At 34.2% G+C, this 25,410-nt stretch overlaps 1 protein-coding gene across 2 annotated transcripts in view; it reads left to right on the top strand.

Moving 5' to 3' along the window:
* AKAP6 (A-kinase anchoring protein 6) overlaps positions 1 to 25,410 on the top strand; it is a 481,813-nt gene that overhangs the window by 408,588 nt on the left and 47,815 nt on the right. For both annotated transcript variants that reach the window (XM_029951555.1, XM_029951556.1), the window contains one exon: positions 10,929 to 11,144. In XM_029951555.1, coding sequence (XP_029807415.1) covers positions 10,929 to 11,144 — 216 coding nt within the window. The remainder of the gene's footprint in view (positions 1 to 10,928; positions 11,145 to 25,410) is intronic.

The following is a 25,410-nucleotide window of genomic DNA, read 5'->3' as shown; positions in this document are numbered from 1 at the left end:
AGGACTCTCATCTATTTTATTATTGGTGACCAATTTAATAGAGGCATTTAAAAAACAATATTTCTGCCTGACTCCTAGAAATGAAGAAGATACATTGATATAATTGAGAGCAAATGATTGCATGCCGTGCCATTTAATCATATCATTTTTCAATTGCTATTTTTTGCACTCCATTGCATGCTTATAGAATATTTAGCTGCAATATAGATTAAGTCCCAGGGTTTGCAACTGAGCTGAGTTCCTATCTTGGCTGGTGTCTTTTAAGTTTGGAATCAGTTAAAATATGCAGATGACATTTGCCCATATATCCTTTAAAATATGCAAGTCATCATTCATACCTCACTTGAGGTATTTTAATTTTTTTGCTCTTTTGAAGAATTACCCCTTTATAATTTCTGGATGGAAGTTCTTAATTGAAATGCTTATACACTAGATATAGTTGAGGTAAGCACATAATTGACTCAAGAATGGTGTTGTCAGGACCAAAGGATCCGCTGACACTTTGCTGGAAACTTTGATAATCATTTGCCTAATAAATGGTTCTTAACTTTTGTTCAATCTCTTTTTGAGTATGTATATAATTTACATTTTTCTCAGAAAAAAAGAATATCCTCCACTGTCTGCTAGAATATGAGGGCCTTGAGGGTAGAAAGTTTGTATGTTTTGTTCACTGATGCATCTCAAACACTCAGAACAGTGCCCATTACAATAGGTGTTCAGTAAATATTTGCTCAGTACATGAATTAGTACTTCTTCAACCTCTGCTATCATAACCACCCTAGAATTAAGAATTGCATAGACTACTAATTTTTTAAAAGATTTTTGTTTTTAAATAATCTCTACACCCAACGTGGGGCTTGAGTTTACAACCCCTAAATCAAGAGACTTATGCTTTACCGATTGAGTCAGCCAGGCACCCCATGGATTACTAATTTTTAACATAGGCCTCGAAATGGGTATAAGATAATAATGTACTAAAATACATTATTGGCTTTCTTACCAACAATAACTTGATGTTTGTGGCCACTTCTGGTTGGAAATAAGGGACCGGAACAGTCTGAAAACGGAGAAATTTTACAAGCCTCTTCAGGTCTTGTAGAAAGGAAATGTAGCATAGTGTTTTTATTAATTAGCTCAGGATTCAAATTGCATGAGGTAACAACCTGCCTCTGCTGCTTATTAGTTGTGTTATCTCTGGTTAGTTACTTAACATCCCTGTGTCTCCATTTCCTCATTTGTAAAATGGGTACATGACAATAATATATATACCTCATAATGCTTTGTGAGGATTAAATGAGCCAATACATATAAAATACCTTAAAAATGCATTGGAGGAAGAAATGCACAAATAATGTTTGTTATTAGTGTATGAGATTAGTGGAAATTAAGAAAATACTATGAATAGTGCTCTAGCATTTTAATAATCAATGATTATTGGCAATTATTTTGCAATCAAGTAAAGCCTTGATTAACTCTTTTTTTTTTAATGTTTACTTACTTTTGAGGTAGAGAGAGACAGAGCATGAGTGGTAGAGGGGCAGAGAGAGAGGGAGACACAGAATCTGAAACAGGCTCTGAGCCGTCAGCACAGAGCCAGATGCAGGGCTCGAACCCACAAGCCGTGAGATCATGACCTGAGCCAAAGTTGGATGTTTAACTGACTGAGCCACCTAGGCACCCCATAGTAAAGCCTTGATTAAATATTTGAAAAACATAACAATTTAAAAATTTATTCTAGGTTCACCTACATAGAGTTAACTTAGAATGATCGTTGGTAAAGTACATGAAATCCATCTAACATATCACATTTCTCATTTTTGTACTGACACCAAAGGCACAATGGATTACAGTTTCATAAGATATATATGATCGTACATGAAACTCACCACTGCAGTAATTAGACTTAACTAACATTCTTCAATTTCTACGTTTTCTTCAGCTCCTTTTCCAGATCCATGCTCTTCTATATATACTTTTATGTTTATATTTTATGATATTTCTAGAAGTAGGACAGCTATATTAAAAATGGCACTGTATTATTTTTATCATATAGCAGAATGTCTTATCTGTTGACTGAGATTTATAGGTTTGCAGTTATGACTCTATTCCAGGGAATTATATAGCCATTACTTAAAAAAAATAAATGAAAACTCTGTTTGCATTTCTAAGTGTACTAATATGTGTATGGACCCATTGTTGCAGAACTGTGATATTTGAATGGTATTAGTAATAGCATAAGATCTCTTGTCATGACACACCCTACAGGTATGTATGATAAATTCTCTGATTCTATTACCAGTTATGTGACTGATGATATAGACTTGGCCTTACCAAGAGATTAGAAAAATAGCTTTATTGTAATATAATTCAGATACCATAAAATCTAATTTCAGAATATTTTTATCACCCCCCCCAAAGGAATCCCTTAACCATTAGCAGTCATTCCTTGTCCTCCACTGACTGTAAGCCAAGGAAATCACCAATATACGTTCTATGCATTTGCCTTTTCTGAACATTTTATATAAATGGAATCATACAATATGTGGCCTTTTGTGTCTGGCTTATTCACTTAGCATAATGTTTTCAAGGTTCATTTTTGTTGTGGTATGTATCAGTACTTTATGCCTTTTTTTATTTTTAATGTAAGCTCCATGCCCAATGCAAGACTTGAACTCATAACCCCAAGATCAAGAGCCACATGCTCTACTGACTAGGCCTGCCAGGCCCCCCTTTATTCCTTTTTATAATCAAATAAAATTTCATTGTATGGATAAAAAAATACTACGTTTTTTAATCCACTCACCATTGATATATATTTGAGTTGTTTATACTTTTTGGCTATTAAGAATAACATGGTTGTGAATATTAGTCTGAAAGTTTTTGTGTGGTCATATGTTTTCAATTCTTTTGGCATTTATCTATGAGAGAAATTACTGGATCATATAGTAATTCGGTGTTTAACTTTTGGAGGAAATGTCATACTATTTTTTTTTAAGAAAGAGAGGTTGGGGAGGGGCAGTGGGAGAGGGAAGGAGAAAATCTTAAGTAGGCTCAGTGTGGAACCCAACGCAGAGCCCTTTCTCTTAATTGTGAGATCATGACCTGAGCCGAAATCAAGAGTCAGATGCTTAACCAACTGAGCTACCCGGGTGCTCTGTGTCATACTATTTTCCAAAGTGAATGCCCTACTTTGAAGTCTCACCAACAATTTATGAGAATTCCAATTTCCCTATATCCTTGCCAACATTGTTATTTGTCTTTTTTATTTTAGCTATTGCAGTGCAGGTGAAGTAATATCTAATTGTGGTTTAAATTTACATTTCCTTATTGGCAAATGATATTGAACATATTTTCATATATTTATTGGACATCTGTATGTTTTATTTGAATAAATGTCTATTCAATATTTTGCCCATTTTAAAATTGGAGTTACCTATCTTTATATGGTTGAATTTTAAGGGTTCTTTATATATTCAGAATACAAGTCCTTTTTCAGACATAGGGTTTTCAGATATTTTCTCCCTTTCTGTGAGTTGTCTTTCATTTTTTTATGGTGTCATTTGAAGAGCAAAATTTTTAACTTTGATTAAGTTGTCTAAAAGTCACTTGTATTCTTGGTAGCATATCTAAGAAATCACTGCCTAAGAAGTCAGAAGTCACTTCTACTTTAGGTGTCCTATTTAAGAAACCATTGCCTATCCCCAGGTAATGAAGATTTACTCCTATGTTTTCTTTTCAGATATTTTTAATTGTAAATTAAAAATAAATTTAAAAAATTTTTTAAAAATATTTTATTTTTGAGAAAAAGAGACAAGAGTGTGAGCAGTGGGGTGAGGGCAGAGAGAGAGGGAGACACAGAATCAGAAGCAGGTTCCAGGCTCTGAGCTGTCAGCAAAGAGCCCAACATGGGGCTTGACCTCACGAACCATGAGATCATGACATGAGCTGAAGTCAAATGCTTAATCAACTGAGCCAGCCAGACACCCCAATTTTAGTTGTAGTTCTTACATTTAGGTCTGTCATCCATTTTGAGTTAATGTATATGAAGTGAAGTGGGGGAGTTTAATTCATTCTTTTGCAGTTGGATATCCAATTTTTGCAGCACCTTTTATTGGAAATGCTTTTTCTGACTTAATTGTACCAAGATCTTTTTGATTCCACATGTTTATTGGTAAGCATTCAATCATTAATCGTTAATACCCTATACTTAATCATAAAATAGGCCTTTCTGTGGCATAAATTGGTCCTGTTATAAACATTATTTTGTCTAAATTATTGCAGCATCAGAACACTAAGTTATGTTGTTTCTAAATCTAAATGTTTTATTATGTGATATATTCCCTTCAGAAAAGCTTTATTGACTATGCAGTTTAAGGTCACCCCCACCACTTTTCACCATGTTACTCTATTTTATTTTACAGCTCTTATCACTATCTGATATTTTCATGTAGCTTGATTTATGTTTTGTTTCCAGCCTCTTACCACTACCCCTCAACACCTGCAAATTCAAATGTAAGTTACATGAAAGCAGAAATCTTGTTACTCACTGCTAAATCCCCACCCCTGAGAGTCACAGTGCCTGGTAAACATAAGAGGCACTCAGTAAGTACATTTGGACTGTTGGATGGATTGATGGATGGATAATTGAATTATGATTATCATCATTTTCCACTTGAACTTCCATCCTGTTTTAAAATGTTACCAAAACTACAGTTTCTTGACCTCTCTTATGTGACTCTTCCCGCTGTAATGCTTGACTTCTGTTCCCTCCACCTTTCTGATCTCAGCAACTTTAACATAGTACTAGTTCCATTAACATTAATCTATACTCCTGCTAGCAATCATCTTTATATCCCCCAAGTCAATGTCCATAATTGGCATGTATATATATTAAACCTTACACTGGGTCACAATCTCACTATTCACTATGCATCTCCTTTTATTTAAAACTTATAGCAAATGGATGGGTTAGGTCTTATCAAAAACCTTTGCCTTGCATTGATTTTTCTTTTTTTTTAGTTTGAAAAGGCAGAGTCTTTACAGCCAAATCACAAGCACCTAAAAACAGGTACCACATCTTATTACATTCCTTTTACTTACTAATTCCAATCCTATAGTGAAAAGCATGATATTTAGCACATAGATGATACCCAATAAATATTTATTACTGTAGGAAGTACCATTCATATTATCTTTACCATCCTTGCCCCAAAATAATAATCTAGGATCCACCAGTTAAAAGCATCTTTTGGAGGCTCATAGAGGTACCAGTATTGCCTCTCATTTTCCCCACGTACTAGATGTTCTTGTTAGATCATGGCTGCTATATTGACATTACCTGCATCTGATGCTTTGTGCCTTCCAAACAATCATCATGGTTTTATTTTATTATATACACTTTCTGAGAGAGGCATCTTTAGCACAACGCCATATGTATTAGGGTCATTAATTACTAAATAATTTATTTGATAAAATTGATTAAAGTGGAGTAAAATTTCAAATATAGTATTCAAACAGCCTAATGTATCATCATGCTTAATAATTACATTGAAAATTCCGAAGATCATCAAGCAAGTGCTAATAAGATAAAGATATCTATGGTCAAAAAAGACTTACTCATTGATTGATTCATTTTCTTGCAGTAATTCAGTAACAGTTAAAAAAAAGAACTGATCACCAATGGGTGTGGTCTCTAGGCTCTGGGCTAACGATGTGACTCCAGAAACAAACTTTTAACTTCTGTTTTATACTTCTAAAAAAATCTGCTCAATTGGATTAATTTTCTTATCTGTAAAACTAAGTTCCTCTGTTTCCTTAGGCCAGGTTTAGGTTTCCTTAGGCAAACTGTAGCATGTATTGTAACCACATGTGATTTTTGTTAAATCATGGCTCACTGGGGCCTGCCCCAGAGGTGCAGATTCAGAATGTGAGGAGTGGCACTAGAGAGCCAGCATTTGCAAGTTTCCAGGTGATGCTAATGCTGCATGGCCTGGGGATGTCTCTGAGAATCTTTGCTCTACAAATCTAGTCACAGTGAGCAGACTGAGAAGACAGTTGCCCATCTCATGGAAATTAAAATGGTAAAATACAGAAAGTACAAAAGGGAAAGAAAACATGAAAAAGTGTAGGAGACCCTTGCAACAAAGAGACAGAGCCATTTACTTGTGACTATTTAAGCCAGAAGAACTTGCATGTCGTTTTCACTTTTTTCCTCTCTCTATTATTTCTTTACTCCCAACTAGAGTGAAGGCAGGTATGTATCATATATGCAGGTTGAAACTTTTTAATTGTGCTTGCTGTAGAGAGGGACTCAATAGATATGGTTAAAAAATTGATCAATCTAGAAAATAAAGTTACGTTTGACCTTATAAATGGAATTGTTTCATAAATAGTTTTTATTTGACAGATCATCTAAAGTCCTATCACTTTGTTCATATTGACCTACTTAATGATGTTATATTAACCTTCTGAATGAAATTATGTAAGAGATATAGAGACAAAGTTGCTTTGGAATTTCTTGAATAGAATTTTTTCTGTTTACTTTTGGTATTTTTAAATTTTTATTTTCCTCCTCATCTCTCTTTTGTCTATTTAGTTCTTACATTTTACTTATTGTGTGGTTTGGTTTTGGTCTAATTGTAGTTCTTTTCTTGCAAGCTCATTTATATCCTTCTGTGATAGTAGATGCCACTATTATTTAATGTAAAAAATATGAGTATAGAAGTAAATATAATCATATTATACAATATATGTATATGTGTGTGTATATGTATATGTTTAATATATAATGAAAAATAAAGTATCAGTATTGGAAGTCTTACCTTTAAGAGTGTTAAACTGAAGCTAGTGTCAAAAAGGATGTTACATCACATTTGGCTTAATAATAGAGTGGCTTAAGCAATCAAAAAGGTTGACAGAATGTCAGGAGAGGAAAAAGAAATACCCTCATTAAAAAAAAAAATGAATAGGGACACATGGGTAGCTTAGTCGGGTAAGTGCCCAACTTTAGCTCAAGTCATGATCTCATGTTTGAGCCCCTCGTTGGGCTCTGTGCTAACAGCTCAGAACCTGGAGCCTGCTTCAGATTCTGTGTCTCCCTCTCTCTCTGCCCCTCCCCTGCTCATATTCTGTCTCGTCTCTCTCAAAAATGAATAAAAATGTTAAAAAAAATTTTTAATAAATAAATAAAAGAAACCCCTCCAGATAGACCAAAAACACTCCTTTGCATCACCATTGATTAATTGAAAACCAGATTGACAGTTTATACATGCAATATAAAAACCTTCAGCCTGTTGGGAACTCTATTGGAACATGTCCAATTAGATATCTGATTATTGTAAAGGAAAACAATGACTAAGTATTATTTTTACTTTTCTACACTTCTCATAGCAAGCTTGCCTTTTTAATAAGAGGAAATTGAGTAGAAATGTAAAATAAGGAAAATAAAAGAGATCATTATAAATATAAAAGTAGCACATCAAACTATATTCCGCCAATTGGATTCTCAAGTGATACAAACAATGACCTCCATACTAAGAGGTAGTCTTCTAAGAACATATTGCCTAACAGTTACCAAATAATAGGACAACTAATACAAAAGCATTTGGAGTCTCTTAGACATACTGATAATTAGTGGGGTTTTTTTCTTTCTTTTTAAATTTCCTTTACTCTTCTTGTCTTTATACTTTTCTGTGAAGGCAATACCACTATGCTTGAGAACTGGTATGATCTCACCAGATATCAAGGAAAATGCTTCAAAATTGGCCATAATGAAAAGCTTTCCAAATTTTTCTGTTCCTTCCTTCCTGTCCAGTTGCTTTACTGTCTCTTCTGCCTAACACACTAGGTGCTCCCACCACCCCAGGCTACTTGCTTCCCAACCCTACTCTCTATAACCACAGCCATTCAGCTTGGACCCTCTGAATTCCCCTTGTTTCTGTGGAGATTTCACCAACTCCTCCAAAAGCAACTTGCGTGAACTTCTGTTAACTGGTCTCTCTCTACATGCTTATTTGTGGGTAATCCACCTTCAGTAGACTCAGCTCTTTGAGAGAAAGAACAGTAACCTGCTCTGTTTTGAAGCCTCCATGTCTGAAACAGTGCCTAGCAGATGGAAGGTACAATGTACACTTGAGGAGGTCCGAGAGGCAAGGATGAGTTTATCTTATTTCAGTGCTTTACTTAGGTTATTTAGTTTGGATTTGTGTTTAAAAGTACTTTTCCTCTGAAAATGTAAGCCAGGAATAGTTACAATACTTATTTGTTTCTGTGTAGTTATATTTAACATTTCTCTGTGCATAGTTTATCATGAAAGTAACATAAACTACTGATTCTAAGAAACATTGCCAGAAAAGGCACTAGTTTTATTTAGTATGTGTTTGTGATTATAAATAAATATGTATATATTAATGGTTGTCATGGAAACACATTTATATAGAAGAATATTCTTTTATTAGTTATATCTCCCAGATGTAAAAAAGTATCAAAAATATGTTGGCCATTTAAAATTCTCAATCTTCACCTCCTTTTTAAAGTAGTGTTATTTCCTAGTTTGCACATAGGATAAATTATTAATCCAGAATGTAGACTAAGTTCTTTAGATATTTAAAGTAAAAAGAAAACTGTAGATTTGTGATGATCCAAAAATTAGGTAGTGAATGTCAACATTGAATCAAATCCTATATTGAACATCAGAAAGAGCTTTCAGTTTTTAAACTACCTGGACTGACTCATATTAAGATGTGGTTGAGGATCATGTGGATGCTTAAATACTGGATACACTCCAGATACTCAGAAAAAGATTTTGGCCAATGACCTTTATAAAAATTTCCCCTAGTGATTCCCCTAGTGATCTCACAAGCCCTGTTTCAGAACTTTGAAAATGCCTTTAAGATGAATGAAACCCATATAGGCTACTTTGTAAATGTTACCAATGTGGCTGTGCTAGGTGTACACATACTTTTGTGCCATCCATGGTTTTCATTTGGCTAAGACACGGGGACTTTTTGATGGCTTGATGAATGCAATTACTAGTCTAGTCTTTTTCAAAAAGAGTTTTGCAAGATCCAGTTTTATGGCATGGAAATATCACTTTTGATTTTTCTAGCCCCTTATTGTTGAAAAATTTATAACAAAACAAGAACAGAAAATGAAATCCTCAATATCCATATTCACAGATCTCATTTCAACCTATTTCAGTTGGCTATATTATATCTTAAAATGTTAATATTGTACCAAAATTTGGCAGGTATTAATTAGGCTTCACAGTTTGACATGCTCAACAGTTCTAGAGCAGGAGAACAAACTGAAGGATGTGTGTGGGGGGGGGGGGGGGGGGGGGGGGGGGGGGGGGGGGGTGAGAGAGAGAGAGAGAACGCATTTAGGAGGAAGGCAGTTAGCAGGATTGGAAAGGATGGAAACAATGCTTTTTGCTTTGGTAGGCCCTCAAATTTTATCTCTGAATGTCTAGGGGTTTCTCCTCTTTCAGAGCCTTGAACAAATGAATAGTGTCAGTACAGAAATTTGTCAGACCTGGTGGTTATATTAGGAGTTATGTAGGAAAATAATAATGAATGCTAGGAAAATAAATAAGGGTAAGTTCAGGAAACATAACTAAAAATGCTGCACTGGTATAAATTGAATAATAAAATTCCTAGTCATATTTTGCCATAAATAGAGGTTTGGGAATTTGTCATTCACCTTATTTAAAATTCAGAAATATTAAAGGTACAGTGTTCTCTCATTACAGAAATAATAGAATTTCAGCTATTACTAAGTTAGGGTCATTTAAATGGCTACAGCATGCCTTATATCAATAAGTGGAACATCTGTATGAAATGTCCACCTGCTGATCTACTACCACTCTGTGCACATTTCAATGAACTGCACTTAATCATTTTAAGACTTCTACTAATGAAGCCTTATCTAGATTAACATTTTAAGCACAAATCCTTTTAGGCATTAAAACTCTCACACTAAATGAAATTGCATTGTCTTGTTTACCCTTGTTGATTAATAAGCAATCTGTTAACTGTTAGAACAGTCCAATTGTAGCAGTAGAAGGAGATTAGTAATTCAGTGATGTTTCTGGATATAATCATCATTTCTCCTGAAGGCTTTGAATTAGAATATCACTTACACACTATCCGTAGGCAAAGAAAACATATAATATTTTTAGACATGTGTACCCACTATTTTGCTTGAATCATTCAGCTTAGGGTCACTGCAGCAATACAAATGTTTCTGGGGGCAAAATGTGATTTTGATGCGTGCATATCCTTCTTAAATTGTGAGAATGTCTATTAAAAGAAACAGCAACCAACAAATAGTGCAGTAATAATCCAGTATCCTAATTTCTGCTCTCAGAACATTATTGCTTTGTTAATCAAGCTTCGGAAGAGAAATGTTGCTTATCCTTTTTTTCCCCAATAATAGATGTTATGTATGAAACTTCTTTGCAATCTTATTTAACTTATCCCCAGCCAGTAGAAAACTAAACTTCTGGCTTCAAAAAATCTAGAAGTGAATTTGGAAAAATTCCATTTCCTTTTGGGGCACTTCTCTATCTTGTGTTTCCTGTCACCTGGAATCAAAGCTTGCCAATCTGTTTGGGATTCATATGACCTAAGTTTCATTAAGTTATAAGTTGTAAATCACTTAGATGTCCAGGTGGAACCCAACATTTTAGATGGAGAAATCAGTGAAGAAAAAAGGATTGGAAAAACAGAGGAATGGGATGCAGCTAAATTTTTTGGCATTAGTTGGGTATCAATAGATCTCCAATCGAAGGCGACTCCAGAGCCCCTCTTGTCTTATTGTTTATAGCCAAGCAAATCACTATAATTTGAAATTATGGTGGAAGAAGGTGTTTAAATTTGGGGGGAATTCTGCTTTATAAATACCCACGGATCAATCCCTTTCTGTTTCAGTCCCTCTGCGGTGAAATCAAACAGCGGCGACGTGGAGTGGCCTCCGTCCTGCGACTGTGCCAGCATCTCCTGGATGACCGGGACACCTGCAATCTGAACGCAGACCACCAGCCCATGCAACTGATCATTGTAAATCTTGAAAGAAGATGGGAAGCCATTGTCATGCAAGCTGTCCAGTGGCAAACACGACTACAAAAGAAGATGGGAAAGGAGTCTGTGAGTGATATATTTTTTAAGTATAATGGTCTCTTATTTTTCTCAGAAAAAAATACTATTTCCAGAACTTGGAAAATGTATTCATTTTTTTGCTGTTTTTTGTTATCAAATAGTTTTATTCCTATCACAGAGTATGAGGGAAATAATTATAATAGTTGTTATTTAAGAATTTAACTCAATGATTTTTGTTTCTGTTTATTCCACAGCTGGGGTGCAATTCTTTATAATTATTGAAATCCTTACAAAATGTTTTTTTCTTTTATAGTTTATTGTCAAGTTGGTTTCCATATAACACCCAGTGCTCATCCCAACAAGTGCCCTCCTCCATGTCCCTCACCCCCTTCCCCATTTCCCCAGCCCCATTAGTCCTTAATTTGTTCTCAGTATTCAAGAGTCTCTCATGGTTTGCCTCCCTTTCTCTCCCCACTATTTTTCCCCCTCCCCTCCCCCTGGTCCTCTGTTAATTTTCTCCTGTTCCACTTATAAGTGAAAACATATGGTATCTGTCTTTCTCTGCCTGACTTATTTCACTTAGCCTAACACCCTCGAGTTCCATCCACGTTGCTACAAATGGCCAGATTTCATTCTTTCTCATTGCCATGTAGTATTCATTGTATATATAAACCACATCTTCTTGATCCATTCATCAGTTGATGGACATTTAGGCCCTTCCATGATTTGGCTGTTGTTGAAAGTGCTGCTATGAACATTGGGGTACATGTGCCCCTATGCATCAGCACTCCTGTATCCCTTGGGTAAATTCCTAACAGTGCTGTTGCTGGGTTATAAGGGAGTTCTATTGTTAATTTTTTGAGGAAACTACATACTGTTTACCAGAGTAGCTGCACCAGTTTACATTCCTACCAACAGTGTAGGAGGGTGCCCATTTTTCCACATCTTTTCCAGCATCTATAGTCTCCTGATTTGTTCATTTTAGCCCCCAAACCACATTGAGATACCACCTCATGCAGGTCAGAGTAGCTAAGAGGTATTCATTTTACAAGTGGTTTTCTGAACAAAAGAGATCAATGTCTTCAACAACTAAATGAAATTCCATTTGTCGTAACACAGAAATGTATTTGCCTACCAATAAGAAATGTTTCAGTGTATCTCACTGTCTTGAAAAATTTCACAGAAGAGTTTGCTTAATCTTACGAAACTAAGCCATTAACTCCCTCAATCATTCCTTCACCAGAGGTATTCTTTAATCATACAATATCCCATGAAGATTTTGTTAGAAGGGAGCTTTCTACTCTCACAGCATATGTAGCAATGGGTATGCTCTACATATAAGGCAATGACACAAAGTGTTTTGCTTACCTTTTCATTAAATGACGAATTACACTGTTTGTACAACAAACTTCCTTTGCTTGGAGCTCCTTCTCATAGATGCGCGTTGCTGAGAGTAGAAAGTTTCCTCTGTGAGTTTTAATGCAATGTTCAAGGTTGGGGTAGGGTTTCTTTTAAGAATTTTCCCAGTTGATTATAAGTTTGAGCCATTGATACATGAAGGAAATATATGTGACTAAAGTTGTTTAATAATAATATAGAATAAGCTTATTTTCCAGAAAACTCTCATATTCTTAATGGAAAAGATTTATTGAGTTAAAAGTTTGCATTCCCCAAATGACCTTGAAGTCAGTGTCCATTAGTTGAAGGCCTAATTTTCATGTTTGACTTACATAAATGAAATACATATATGCATACATGGAATGGACAGCTTTTCTTATATGTTTATATTATCAGTTCTATGGGTTTGGAAAGTCTAGGATTCAAAATTGAAAAATCAAATGTAATAACCCTGCCACTAAAATAATTTTTCTCCTATAATTCTAATTTTAACAAAGCCTTAATATTTGCTATCTGATGTGTTTGGCATTAGGGTTTGGGAACAGAAGGGACAGTGAATCAGTAAGCCTTCTCACTTTCTCTGCATCTGCAGCTATGTTGAGTCTAGGGGGTGATTGTATCATCAACAGTTCAATTTAATTGTTTTGAGCTGAAGTTGTTAAATTTCTTAAGACTTCCAAGTTATTACCAGTAATCAGAGTCTATATAATTGGATGTTTTTTCTGGAAATGACCTGTTTGTTCTGAAGCTCTTTAGCTGGTGTCTTTTCCCTTCCTTCCTTCCTTCCTTCCTTCCTTCCTTCCTTCCTTCCTTCCTTCCTTCCTTTCTTTCTTTTTTTCAAGTGTTTGGAAGGGCAAAAGAGGTTATTTTCTATTCTATAGTTTTGAAGCCTCTAAGCATGGTAGTGGCCATAATAAAACTTCCACAAAAACCATCTGCACCTGGAGAAGCTCTGACATTTTGGAAGCTTTCAAGCTGCTTTGGAAGAGACAAAAATGGCTTTCTTTGGGGATTTGCTCGAAATCATATGATCAGGGATGCAGGACTAGATCTCTGTGGACTACATGTAGACAATCTTATCCTGCTTCTGTGGTAGAAGTAAGCTTTCATTTTAAAACCCCGGCTACTTCTTAAAGGCTCAGGCTAACACATAGTGGTAGATATAAATTGCAGATAGAGAAAACTCTCCCCTTTTCTTTAGGTTGGCTACTGAATGTGTAGGATTTTGGTATAATGGAGGTAGCAAATAAGATCTGTGCTAAACAAGGTTGAAAATCACTAAGAAAAGGAGAGAAGAGAGTTGGACTAATGGCAACAATATAGTCAGCAAAGGGTATCTAATTAAGCTAGAGGTATCGCTTGCTTCTGGTCTCTGTTGGTTAGAGTCCACATTGCTTTGATCAGCAAGCAAGTATTGGCCATTGGGGGAGGCTGTCTATGCAGAGAATCAGAAGTCTCTAAGTGGTCTGTTTGCTTATTTTTTATATGCCTCACCCTCATGCCATCCCCTTGGACTTTTCATGTACAGAGACTTTCAGTGCTCTGTTTGCAAGGCCTGGGACATTTACCATACTTGCACATGGTAAACGCTTCATAGATATTTGCTTAATGAATGAGTACATGCTTTTATTTAATACATTTTCTTTTATTCTGACATTTGGTTTAAAACTATATTCATTATCAGGGTACATATACCCACAAAATGGCTTTGAATATTGTTACATTTCTATAAGACCATTCATCTATATGACACCAAGAAGATGCCTTTTGACCTGTGTGATAGTGGCAATAGTTCCAATGATAATGACAGTGTTTCCAAGTTCTGAAACATGATTTGGAATACATGGTGGTAAACTCTTTTCTTCAAAAATTATTTCTGAAGGAAACTCTGTATGAGCTATTGGATAAAAATGTGAACTAGGTCAATGTGATATCACACATTAATGTAAAAAAAAGGATAAAAACTACATGATCCTCTTGATAGATACAGAAAAAGCATTTGACAAAATACAGCATCCTTTCTTGAATAAAGACTCTTAAGAAAGTGGGGGTAAAAGAATCATACCTCAAGATCATAAGGGCCATATATGAAAGACCCACCGCTAATATTATCCTTAATGGAGAAAAACTGGGAATTTCTCCCCTCAGGTCAGGAACACAACAAGAATGTCCACTCTCACCACTGTTATTCAACATAGTATTAGAAATCCTAGCTTCAACAGTCAGACGACCAAAAGAAATAAAAGGCACCCACATCATCAAGGAGGAGGTCAAACTTTCACTCTTTGCAGACAACATGATACTGTATGTGGAAAACCCAAAAGACTTCACCAAAAAACTGCTAGAAATTATCCATGAACTCAGCAAAGTCACAGGATATAAAATCAGTGTACAGAAGTTGGTTGCATTCTAAACACCAATAATGAAGCAGCAGAAAGAGAAATCAAGGACTCATTCACACCAAAACCCATAAAATACCTAGGAAATACACCTAGTCACAAAACCACAAAATACCTAGGAAATAAACCTAGTCAAAAAGGTGAAAAATCTATACACTGAAAACTATATAAAGCTTATGAAAGAAATTGAAGAGGGCACAAAAAAATGGAAACACATTCCATGCTCATGGATTGGAAGAAAAAACATTGCTAAAATATTGATACTTAACAAAGCAGTCTACATATTCAATGCAATCCCTATCTAAATAACACCAGAACTCTTCACAGAGCTTGAACAAATAAGCCTAAAATTTTTATGAAACCAGAAAAGACCCTGAATAGCCAAAGCAATTCTGAGAAAGAAAACCAAAGTGGAGGCATCACAATTCTAGACTTTGAAATATGTTACAATGCTGTAATCATCAAGACAGTATGGTACTGCACAAGAACAGACACATAGGTCAATGAAACAGAATAGAGAACCCAGAAATGGATCCACAACCATATGGCCAACTAATCTTTGACAAACCAGGAAAGAATATCCAGTGGAGTAAAGACAGTCTCTTTAGCAAATGGTGTTGGCAAAACTGGACAGTGACATGCAGAAGAATGACCCTGGACCATTTTCCTACACCATACACAAAAATAAATTCAAAATGGATGAAAGACCTAAACATATGACAGAAAGCCATCAAAATCCTAAAGGGAAAACAGGCAACCACCTCTTTGGCCTTGGCCACAGGAACTTCTTCCTTGACATATTTCTGGAGGCAAGGGAAACCAAAGCAAAAATGAACTATTGGGACCTCATCAAGATAAAAAGCATCTGCACAGTGAAGGAAACAATCAGCAAAACTAAAAGGCAACTGACAGAATGGGAGAAGATATTTGCAAATGACATATTAGATAAAGGATTAGTATCCAAAATCTATAAAGAACTTATCAAACTCAACATCCAAAAAACAAATAAGCTAGTGCAGAAATGGGCAAAAGACATGAATAGAGACTTTTCCAAAGAAGATATCCAAGTGGCTAATGGACACATTAAAAAAAATGTTCAAAATCAATCATCATCAGGGAGATACAAATCAGAACCTTAATGAAATACCACCTCACGGTAGTCAGAATGGCTAAAATTAACAACTCAGGGAACAACAGGTTTTGCCAAGGATACAGAGAAAGAGGATCTCTTTTGCACTGCTGGTGGGAATGCAAACTGGTGCAGTCACTCTGAGAAACAGTATGGAGGTTCCTCAAAAGTTAAAAATAGAACTACCTTACAACCTAGCAATTGCACTAGTAGGTATTTATCCAGAGGATACAAGAGTGCTGATTTGAAGGGGCACATGCTCCCCAATGTTTATAGCAGCACCATTGACAGTAGCCAAAGTATGGAAGGTGCCCAAATGTCCCTTGACTGCTGAGTGGATAAGAAGAAAGATGTGATATATATAAACAATGAAACATTACTTGAGAATCAAAAATTATGAAATTCTTGCCATTTGCAACAATGTGGATGGAACTAGTGTGTATTATGCTAAGCTAAATATGTCAGTCAAAGACAGATATCATATGACTTCATTCATATGTGGAATTTAAGATACAAAACAGATGAACATCAAGGAAGGGAAGCAAAAATAATATAAAAACAAGAGAGAGAGAGACAAACCATAAGAGACTCTTAAATACAGAGAACAAACTAGTGGGTTGTTTAGGGGGAGAGAGCTAAATGGGCAAGGGGCATTAGGAGGACATTTGTTGGGATGAGCACTGGGTGTTGTATATAAGTGATGAATCACTAAATTCTATTTCTGAAATCATTATTTGACTTTATATTAACTAACTTGGATTTAAATTTTTTTTTAAATGTGGATTGGGTTCTGATACTGAGAATTAGAAGCTCTGATTCAGTCACTGTGTTATAGGATTTCTTCATTGGTCACTTTGGAAATAGCTTATATAGGAGATGTCTCTTAATCACACATACAGTGTTCCTTATTATTCACTTGACATCTGTTGGTGTGATGATTTGGTTACTATTGGTCTTCTCCAATGGCCTGAAGAGAGCAGCCACATAGCCAATTTCTGTTCACCATTAAATTCCTAAAATTTCACATAGGATTTAATAGGTATTTCATAATATTTGTTAAATAAGTGAATTTTCTTTAAGACATAATCAATGTTAGAGATTCAATGGTAAATAAAATCCCTTCCCCCTCCTTAAAAAGCATAGCTAAAAAGATAATACATATGTACAAATAACTATAATACTATGTAATATTCATAGCTAATTACAGACAAAAATATGGCAAACCTTTCCATAATATTCAGAAAAATTTAGGTTAAGTGCATATATGTGAAACAAACTTCTCTATTACCCCCTAACTAGGTAAATAATGAATATATTTATCTCTTTTTTAAAAGTTACAAGAAAGCAAGAGATCTTGTATTAAACTCTCAAAGCACTTTCTCCCTTATCAAGTATCCTGACAAATCCCAAAATTATCCTTTTCCCTTATCAAGATTTTGAAATTGCATAACCAGCTTTCATTACACTTGTTCTTCATACATTTAAACTCTTTACCCAGACTTACTTGTGTGTGTGTGTGTGTGTGTGTGTGTTACCTGTACTATTGGTCTCTGTCCATACTTTTCAAGCTTTAATTCTAATTTTCATTTGAATTATATGTTTTTGTTTTTTTCTTCCCTAGTCTTCTTTATTTGTGAGTCAAAGAAACTTGAACATCATTCCTTTTATTCCTTTCATTGACTCAAGCCCATAAATTGACTGACAATACTATACATTTATATTACCTTTAGCCATCCCACTTTCCAAAATAGCATTCTGAATTTATTATGCATTTATTATAGAGAACTAGTATGTTAACAGTTTAAATATCACTTCCTACAATAGATGAAAATGAAAATGTATAAGACAATCCATAGTAACAATAGTAATCCATACCAATAATCTACAAATTTACTCAGAACAGTGTTTCTTATCTTTTAGTGAATAGGTCATAACTCCTTGATGAAGGCTATAGACATTCTTCCTCTTAAAATACATAAGCAGACTTCCACTTTCAGCCAAGATAAAGTGAGGGACCAGATTTACCCATGTACCTGAAACAACTGAAAAACTGGACAAAATCACAATTTAATTTTTTTTTGAGAGAGAGAGAGAGCAAGTGAGCACAAGTCGGGGAGGGACAGAGAAAGAGGGAAACACTGAATCTGAAGCAGGCTTCAGGCTGTGAGCTCTTAGCACAGAGCCCAGTGCAGGGCTTGAACCCATGAACTGTGAGATCAGGACCTGAGTTGAAATCAGACATTTAGCTGACTGTGCCCCCTAGGTGCTCCCCAAATCACAATTTTTAACTTTGCATACTAGGCAATGAAGAGATGTGAAATGAATGAAGTGATACTATGGTTACCCAAATTTCTGCCTAGAGCTTCCACGGCACAGCATATGGAGAGGAAATTTATGCAGAACCTGGCAGTCTCACTGAGTTGGACAGGTCTGGGAGTCTGAGGAGATCAAGACAGCTAAATTTGCTATAGGACAGAGTACTAGAGAGGAGATAGCTGCAGAAAGAGAGCTGTGGACATATGCAGAAGGGATTCTCTCATGTCTTAAGCAGAAAGAACCATTTGAAAAAAAACAGATGGGACAATTCCTGGATCTCCCACATAGCTGGGAATAGTTCCTTTACCCATCAGTCATAGGAGAAATCCTCATATTCACAGAGCATATGATTGAGTATTAAGAATAATTTTGCCTTAGTGATGGGGCAAATTTAGACTAAATGCTGTTCTAGTCTTGCCCAAAAACCTTAAAAGCAAGAGCTGAAAGAATCAAAGTCTTTCAAAGTAATTTAGCTGCATTCTAATACAAAACTCAAGAATACCTGTAGGCATACACACACCCGGGATCCCACAAGGTAAAACTTATAGTACCTAACATCTAGTCAAAAACTGTCAGCATGCAAAAAAAAAAAAAAAAAAAAGTAAAATCTGAGAATGAAGAGAAAAACATTATGCAATAAAGGCAGATCCAGTAATGACACAGACTATAGAATGAATGGACAAGAACATTAAAAATTATTTTATTTGCCTTCCATATGTTCAAGAAGTTAGAAAAAATATTGTGCTTATTAAGTACAGACATTGAAGATATCTGTCTAAAATCAAACTTTTACAGATAAAAGCTATAATAACTGAGATGAAAAATAGACTGAAGGATATTAACAGCCAATTAAACATTTCAGAAGAAGTGATTCATAAACCTAAAAACATAACAATAGAAACTGACTAAAATTAAACAGAGAAAAACAAGACAAAATAGAAAACAATGCATGAGTGAGCATATTAAGCATCCTAATATATATGTGATGGGAATCCCTAAAAGAAAGGACATACAGACAAATGACTTTTGAAGAAATAATGGCCAAAATTTTCCAAATTTGATGAAAACTATAAACCTATAGATCCAGAGTGTCAATAAACTTTAGGCACAATAAACATGAAAAAACTACACCAAGGGACATCTTATTCAACTTGTTTAAAACCAGTGATAAGGGAATATCTTCAAAGCATCCAGAGAAAACAGTTATTATTAAGAGCTATAGCAGACTTAGTAAGAGTTATTATTAAGAGTTATAGTAGACTTTCTTTTTAGAAACAATATGAATCAGAAAACAGTGGAGCAACATCTTTAAAGTATTGGAAAAAAATAACAATCAAGAATTCTATACACAGAGAAAATATTCAAAGAGCAAGATAAAAACAGTTTGCAGACATCAAGACATCAAAAGAAGAAAAAAATTATCACCAAAAGAACTGCATTACAAGAAATGTTATGAGAAATACTACAGGCAGAAAAATGGTAGTGAGAAACTTAAATCTGCACAAAGAAATGTTAAGCACTGGAAATTGCTACTATGTAGGTTAATATGAAATTATTTTTGTATTATTTAAATCTCTTTAATTGATAATAGGTGGTTTAAAACAACATAGTAACAATGTATTGTGGGATTTATAGCACATATAGAAGTAAAACATGACAATAATATCACAAAGGTCAGGAAATGGAATTATACTGTTGAATGGTACTTATACTAGATGGGTAGTATAATATCATTTAACGATAGACTGTGAAATGAAAAAAATGTATGCTATGACTCTTTTAAAACAAAAGAAACTGTATCTAATAGTCTAACAAGGGAAATGAAATCCTTACACACACACACACACATACAATTCAGGAAAAAAGGAAAAATGGGAACAAAGAACAGCTGTAACAAAGAGAAAGAAGCATGATGGAAGATTAAACCTATCACAGTTGTAATTCTATTAAATATAAATGGCCCAAAAACCTCAATTAAGAGGCAGTAATTGTCAGATTGGATTAAAAAAAAACAAGCAGATGAAACTATATGTTGTTAAAATAAACCCACCTTAATAATAAAGACAAAATAAGTTAGGTATGGAAAAATATACATTAAACTAACACAGTTGTTTACATGTAACAAATTAGATTTCAAAGCAGGACACACCATTAGTAAATGTTTATGTTCTAATAACAGAACTTACATGAGTCAAAAACTGATACAAATAGGCAGGAATACACGGTTTTGGGCAGAGATTCCAACACTTTTCCTCAATAATTGATAGTATAGGCAGACAGAGAATCATTAAGAATATAAAAGCCATAAACACTCCATAAATGAACTTTATCTAGCTGACATTTAGAACACCTCATCCCACAACAAAAAAATATATTCTTTTCAAGTGCACACAGAACATTTACAAAAAATGACTCTTTTCTGAGTCACAGGATAAGTCTAAAATATAAATGGATTCATATCATACAATGTATACTCTCTGATTATTATGGAATTAGTTTAGAAATAAATAATAGGCATATATTTACAAAATCCTCAAATATGGAAACTAAATAGAAAATCTATATACAACTCATAGAGCAAAGAAAAAATGAAAAGGGGAAATTATCAAGTGATTTGTACTGAATAGAAATAGAAAAAATATTAAAATTTGTGCCACCAAAATTTACTGTTAAAATAGCGATCCTAGCTTTCACCATATGCAACTAGAAAAAGAAGGGCAAGTTAAATACAAAGTAGGTAGAAGGAAGGGGGGTGAAGAAAATAAATATCAGAGCAGAAACCACTGTAATTGAAAACAGAAAAACAGCAGAGCAAAAATCAATGAAATAAAAAAAACTGGTTTATTGAGAAGATAATAGCTTTATTAATACTGATTAGGGAAAATGGAGAGAAGAAACAAATTATCAACATCAGGAATAATATATAGACATCACTACATATTCGACTTATAGTAAAATAATATGAAGGGAATGTTATGAATAATTATGCCATTAAGTTCAACTATTTAGATAAAATAAAATAGAAACTTTCTCAACTTAATAAAGGACATATACAAATAATATATTTTTTATTTTTTTTAAGTTTATATATTTACTGAGAGAGAGAGAGAGAGCAAGTGGGATAGGGGCAGAGAGAGAATCCCAAGCGAGCTCCACACTATCAGCACAGAACCCAACATGGGGCTTGAGCCCATGAAACATGAGATCATGACCTGAGCTGAAATCAAGAATTGGATGCTTAACAGACTGAGCTACCTAGGCACCCTACAAATAATCTAAAGCTAGCGTATTTAGTGGTAAAAGACAGAATACTTTTCTCTTCATATCAGGTACATGGCAAGGAGGTCCATATTCACCATTTCTGTTTAACATTGCATTGGAAGTTTTAGCCAGTGTAAGAAAGCAAGAAAAAAGGAATTAAAGACATGCCACTTGGGAGATGAGGAGCCAAATTATCTTTACTCGTATACTCGATGATCATCTATGTAGAAATTGCTATAGATTCTCCAAAAAAAAAGATCCTAGAGCTAATAAAGGATTTTAACAAGGTTATATTATACAAGACCAATATACAAACATCAATTGTATTTTTATGTACTATCTATGAACAACCAGAATTTGAAATTAAAAAAACAGTATCATTTATAATAACAGCAAAAATATGAAATATACATAAGGATATATCTAACAAAATACATGAAGACCTGTTCTCAGAAAATCATAAAATATTGGTGACAGAAATTAAATAACTAAAAGTGATGAAGTATACTGTGTTCATGGATCTGAAGGCATAGTATTATTAAAATAGCAATTTCCTCTCAGATTTATCTGTAAGATCAATGTAATTCAAATGAAATTTCCAGTAATGTATTTTGTAGAAATTTATAAGCTGATTCTAAAATTCACATGGAAATGCAAAGGCATTAGAGTAGTCAGAACAACTGTGGAAAAGATGAATAAAGTTGAAGGATTTACACCCCCTGATTTCAAGACTTAGAATAAAGCTACAGTATTCAGGAAAGTATGGCTTTAATGTCAAGACCAAGACCAAGAAATAGATCAGTGGAACAGGATAGATATTTCAGAAATAGAGCTGTGCATAAGGGTTTAAATGATTTTTGACAAAGATGCGAAGGCAACTCCAAGGGAAATACTTCACCAAATAATCCTGGAACAATTGAATATCTATATGCACAAATACAAGATTTAACTATATTGCACCATCCTGAAAAATTGAAGTCAGGAAGCCTGGGTGGCTCAGTCAGTTGAGCGTCTGATTCTTGATTTTGGCTTTGGTCATGATCTCATGGTTTGTGAGTTTGAGCCCCACACCTGGCTCTGCACTAACAATGTGGAACCTGTTTGGATTTCTCTCTGTTCTTTCTCTTTTCACCTCCCCTGCATGTTCTCTCTCTCTCTCTCTCAAAATAAATAAACATTTTCCAAAAATTTTAAAAATAAATGAAGTCAGAATGGATCATAGATCTAAATATAAATGTAAAACAAAATAGAAACAAAAATTATAGGATAAAATCTATGTGACCACTGGAGGAATTATGTAAGGTAGTGAAGATTTGGGGGATGATAAGTATAGTTAGGATCTTGATTGTAGTGATAGTTTTGTGGGTATAGTTACATGTTGAAATGTATGAAACTGTATACTTTATGTTGTGCAGTTATTTTATGCCAATTATACCTCAATGAAACTATTTAAAAAACACACAGGGTTATACAGAAATTTACATGTAATTATAAATGGATTGATAGGTTATCCTGAAGCCTGACAGTATCCTTGCTTTGGAGTAACTAAATAAAAATGAGCATTCCTTTTCTGAAGGACCAAAAGACAACAGCAAAAACAATAATAATAGCTAACATAGTAACACTTAATAGGTGTTAGGCCCTTTTCTGTTACATGTTAATTAATGTAAGACTTTTAATAGCCATATGATATATATATCATTATCTTCTCAATTTTGCAGAAGAAAAGTTGAAGCAAAGAGTTTCAGCAACTTTTCCAAACATACCCAGCTAGTTTGTAACTGATCTGGCATTCAAATCTCGGCATTTTGGCCCCAGGGTCACTGTCCTGAATCAGCATTCTAAATTATCTCTCTAAGATAGGGCCTTTTTTAATGATATGAACATTGCATATGCATCCACTCTTGTTTTACTTAAGTAAATTAACTAGAGTTTTATAAACAGAAAATAAGTCTATTGAATTTTGAAATGAAGTCATTCCATTTTTCCAATACAATTTAGGAAATTATGGATCAAATCTTCATTATCACAGGTAATATATGAATAAGTTTTAATTGCCAAATATTAACTATATATAACTCATTTAAGAAAAGGAGTAATATTTTATAGAGAATCTTAAGAAAGAGGACTAAACAAGCATTTTCCCTTTTAAAGTACCAGGAAAAAAATTTAAAAAGAGAGAATTTGGTTTGCCATGTGAGTCAGTTGACCACTGATATTACATTTATTTAAACATTTCCTTTAAGAACTTGGGGGTTCTTGTTAATTCACAAAGGCTTCACAGAAATTCCTGACTTCCATGGAATTTGTACTAAGTAGGTCAGTTTTCCAGTGGTGAATTGCATATATCACAAGTTAGGTTTCTTTTTCAAATGCCATCTCAATAAACCTTTACCAGACAGGTTTGATCTAACATAGACCAATTCCCTCAGGGGAACCCAATGTTGCTAAAACAAGGTATCATACATTGTGAGGAAATGTATTTCTCAGTTTATTTTATTTTCTCAAATTAATTTTTTTGATCATCTGGAAGATATTCCTCTAAAAAGCCAAGTAGTATTAAGTGTCAGTCACTAAAAGGATGGAGCTCTTATGTTGTTTGCTAGCAGTATTGAATGTGTACTTTGTCTTAGCAACTAGGTTACCACCCATTGTCTCATTTAATCTTTATAACATTGTAGATGAAGAAACTAACTTTTTGAAAGATTAGTTACCCAAGATCATAGAACTAATAAATGGAGGAAGAAGATCTGGATCCGTGAATATGTGACTCCAGGGCTTTTCTTGCCTCACTACTGCCTCCAATAATCTTATTTTTCCCTTATACTAGAAACTTCCCAGAAATCTTTTTTTTTGAATTGCATATAAGAAGAATCATATAAAATGACACCACAGTAATTTCTGTTAATATAGTATTTTTATTAGTTGATCAGTCCTAAGAATTTGTGAATGATATGTTAAAGATCTAAAGACTCAAACTAAATTGGATTTAGTTAGAGAATTCCATTTGAAAGTAAACCCAATGCTTCCCTGCCCTCTTATCCATTGGCTCTTATGTAAAGAAAGAGTTGGATTCATTGGAAAAAATACAGGGTAGAGTTAAGTTTGGATTATTTGGAAAAAATAAACCAAACAATGAAAAATCACTGAATAAAAAAAGAAAAAACTTGATAGGAAAAAAGTTTCTTTTGAAAAATTGAGAAGTTTGAATAAAGTTTAGATCTCATCATGTATTTTTATGACTGAAATGCTTCAGATATGATCATTACATATCATCATTCTGTATTTTTTTTTACTCTAAAAGTATTTCTAAAAGTAATAGGATGAATTCTTTGTAAAACTTTCTTGAGTTTGCTGTTGAATCCAAAGACAAAAATAAAGGGAAAGATGATATGACAGTTAATCTATGCAAGAAGCTAGATAGAAAAGGACTTCAAAAGTGTTGCAAATACAAGACTTTTAGGGTGTTGTTTGGAAATAAGTCTGAGATTTTGCCATAAGTATCCCTGCTCCAGTTTTTAAAAGCCAAAGTAATCAAAACAGTATGGTACATGCACAGACCTAGACACACAGATCAACAAAATAGAATAGAAAGTCCAGAAATAAACTCATGATTATATGGTCAATTAATGTTTGACAAAGGAGACAAGAATGTGCAATGGGAAAAAGAGAGTCTTTTCCACACATAGCTTTTGGAAAACTGCACAGCTACATGTAAAAGAATGAAACTGTACCACTTTCTTACATCATACACAAAAACCAACTAAAATGGATTAAGGACCTAAATGAAGCCATAAAATCCTAGAATAGT

Source organism: Suricata suricatta, chromosome 9, assembly GCF_006229205.1.
Source record: "Suricata suricatta isolate VVHF042 chromosome 9, meerkat_22Aug2017_6uvM2_HiC, whole genome shotgun sequence".
Taxonomy (NCBI): domain Eukaryota; kingdom Metazoa; phylum Chordata; class Mammalia; order Carnivora; family Herpestidae; genus Suricata; species Suricata suricatta.
Note: the sequence above shows the minus strand (reverse complement) of the source record. Positions and strands in the feature narration are given on the sequence as shown.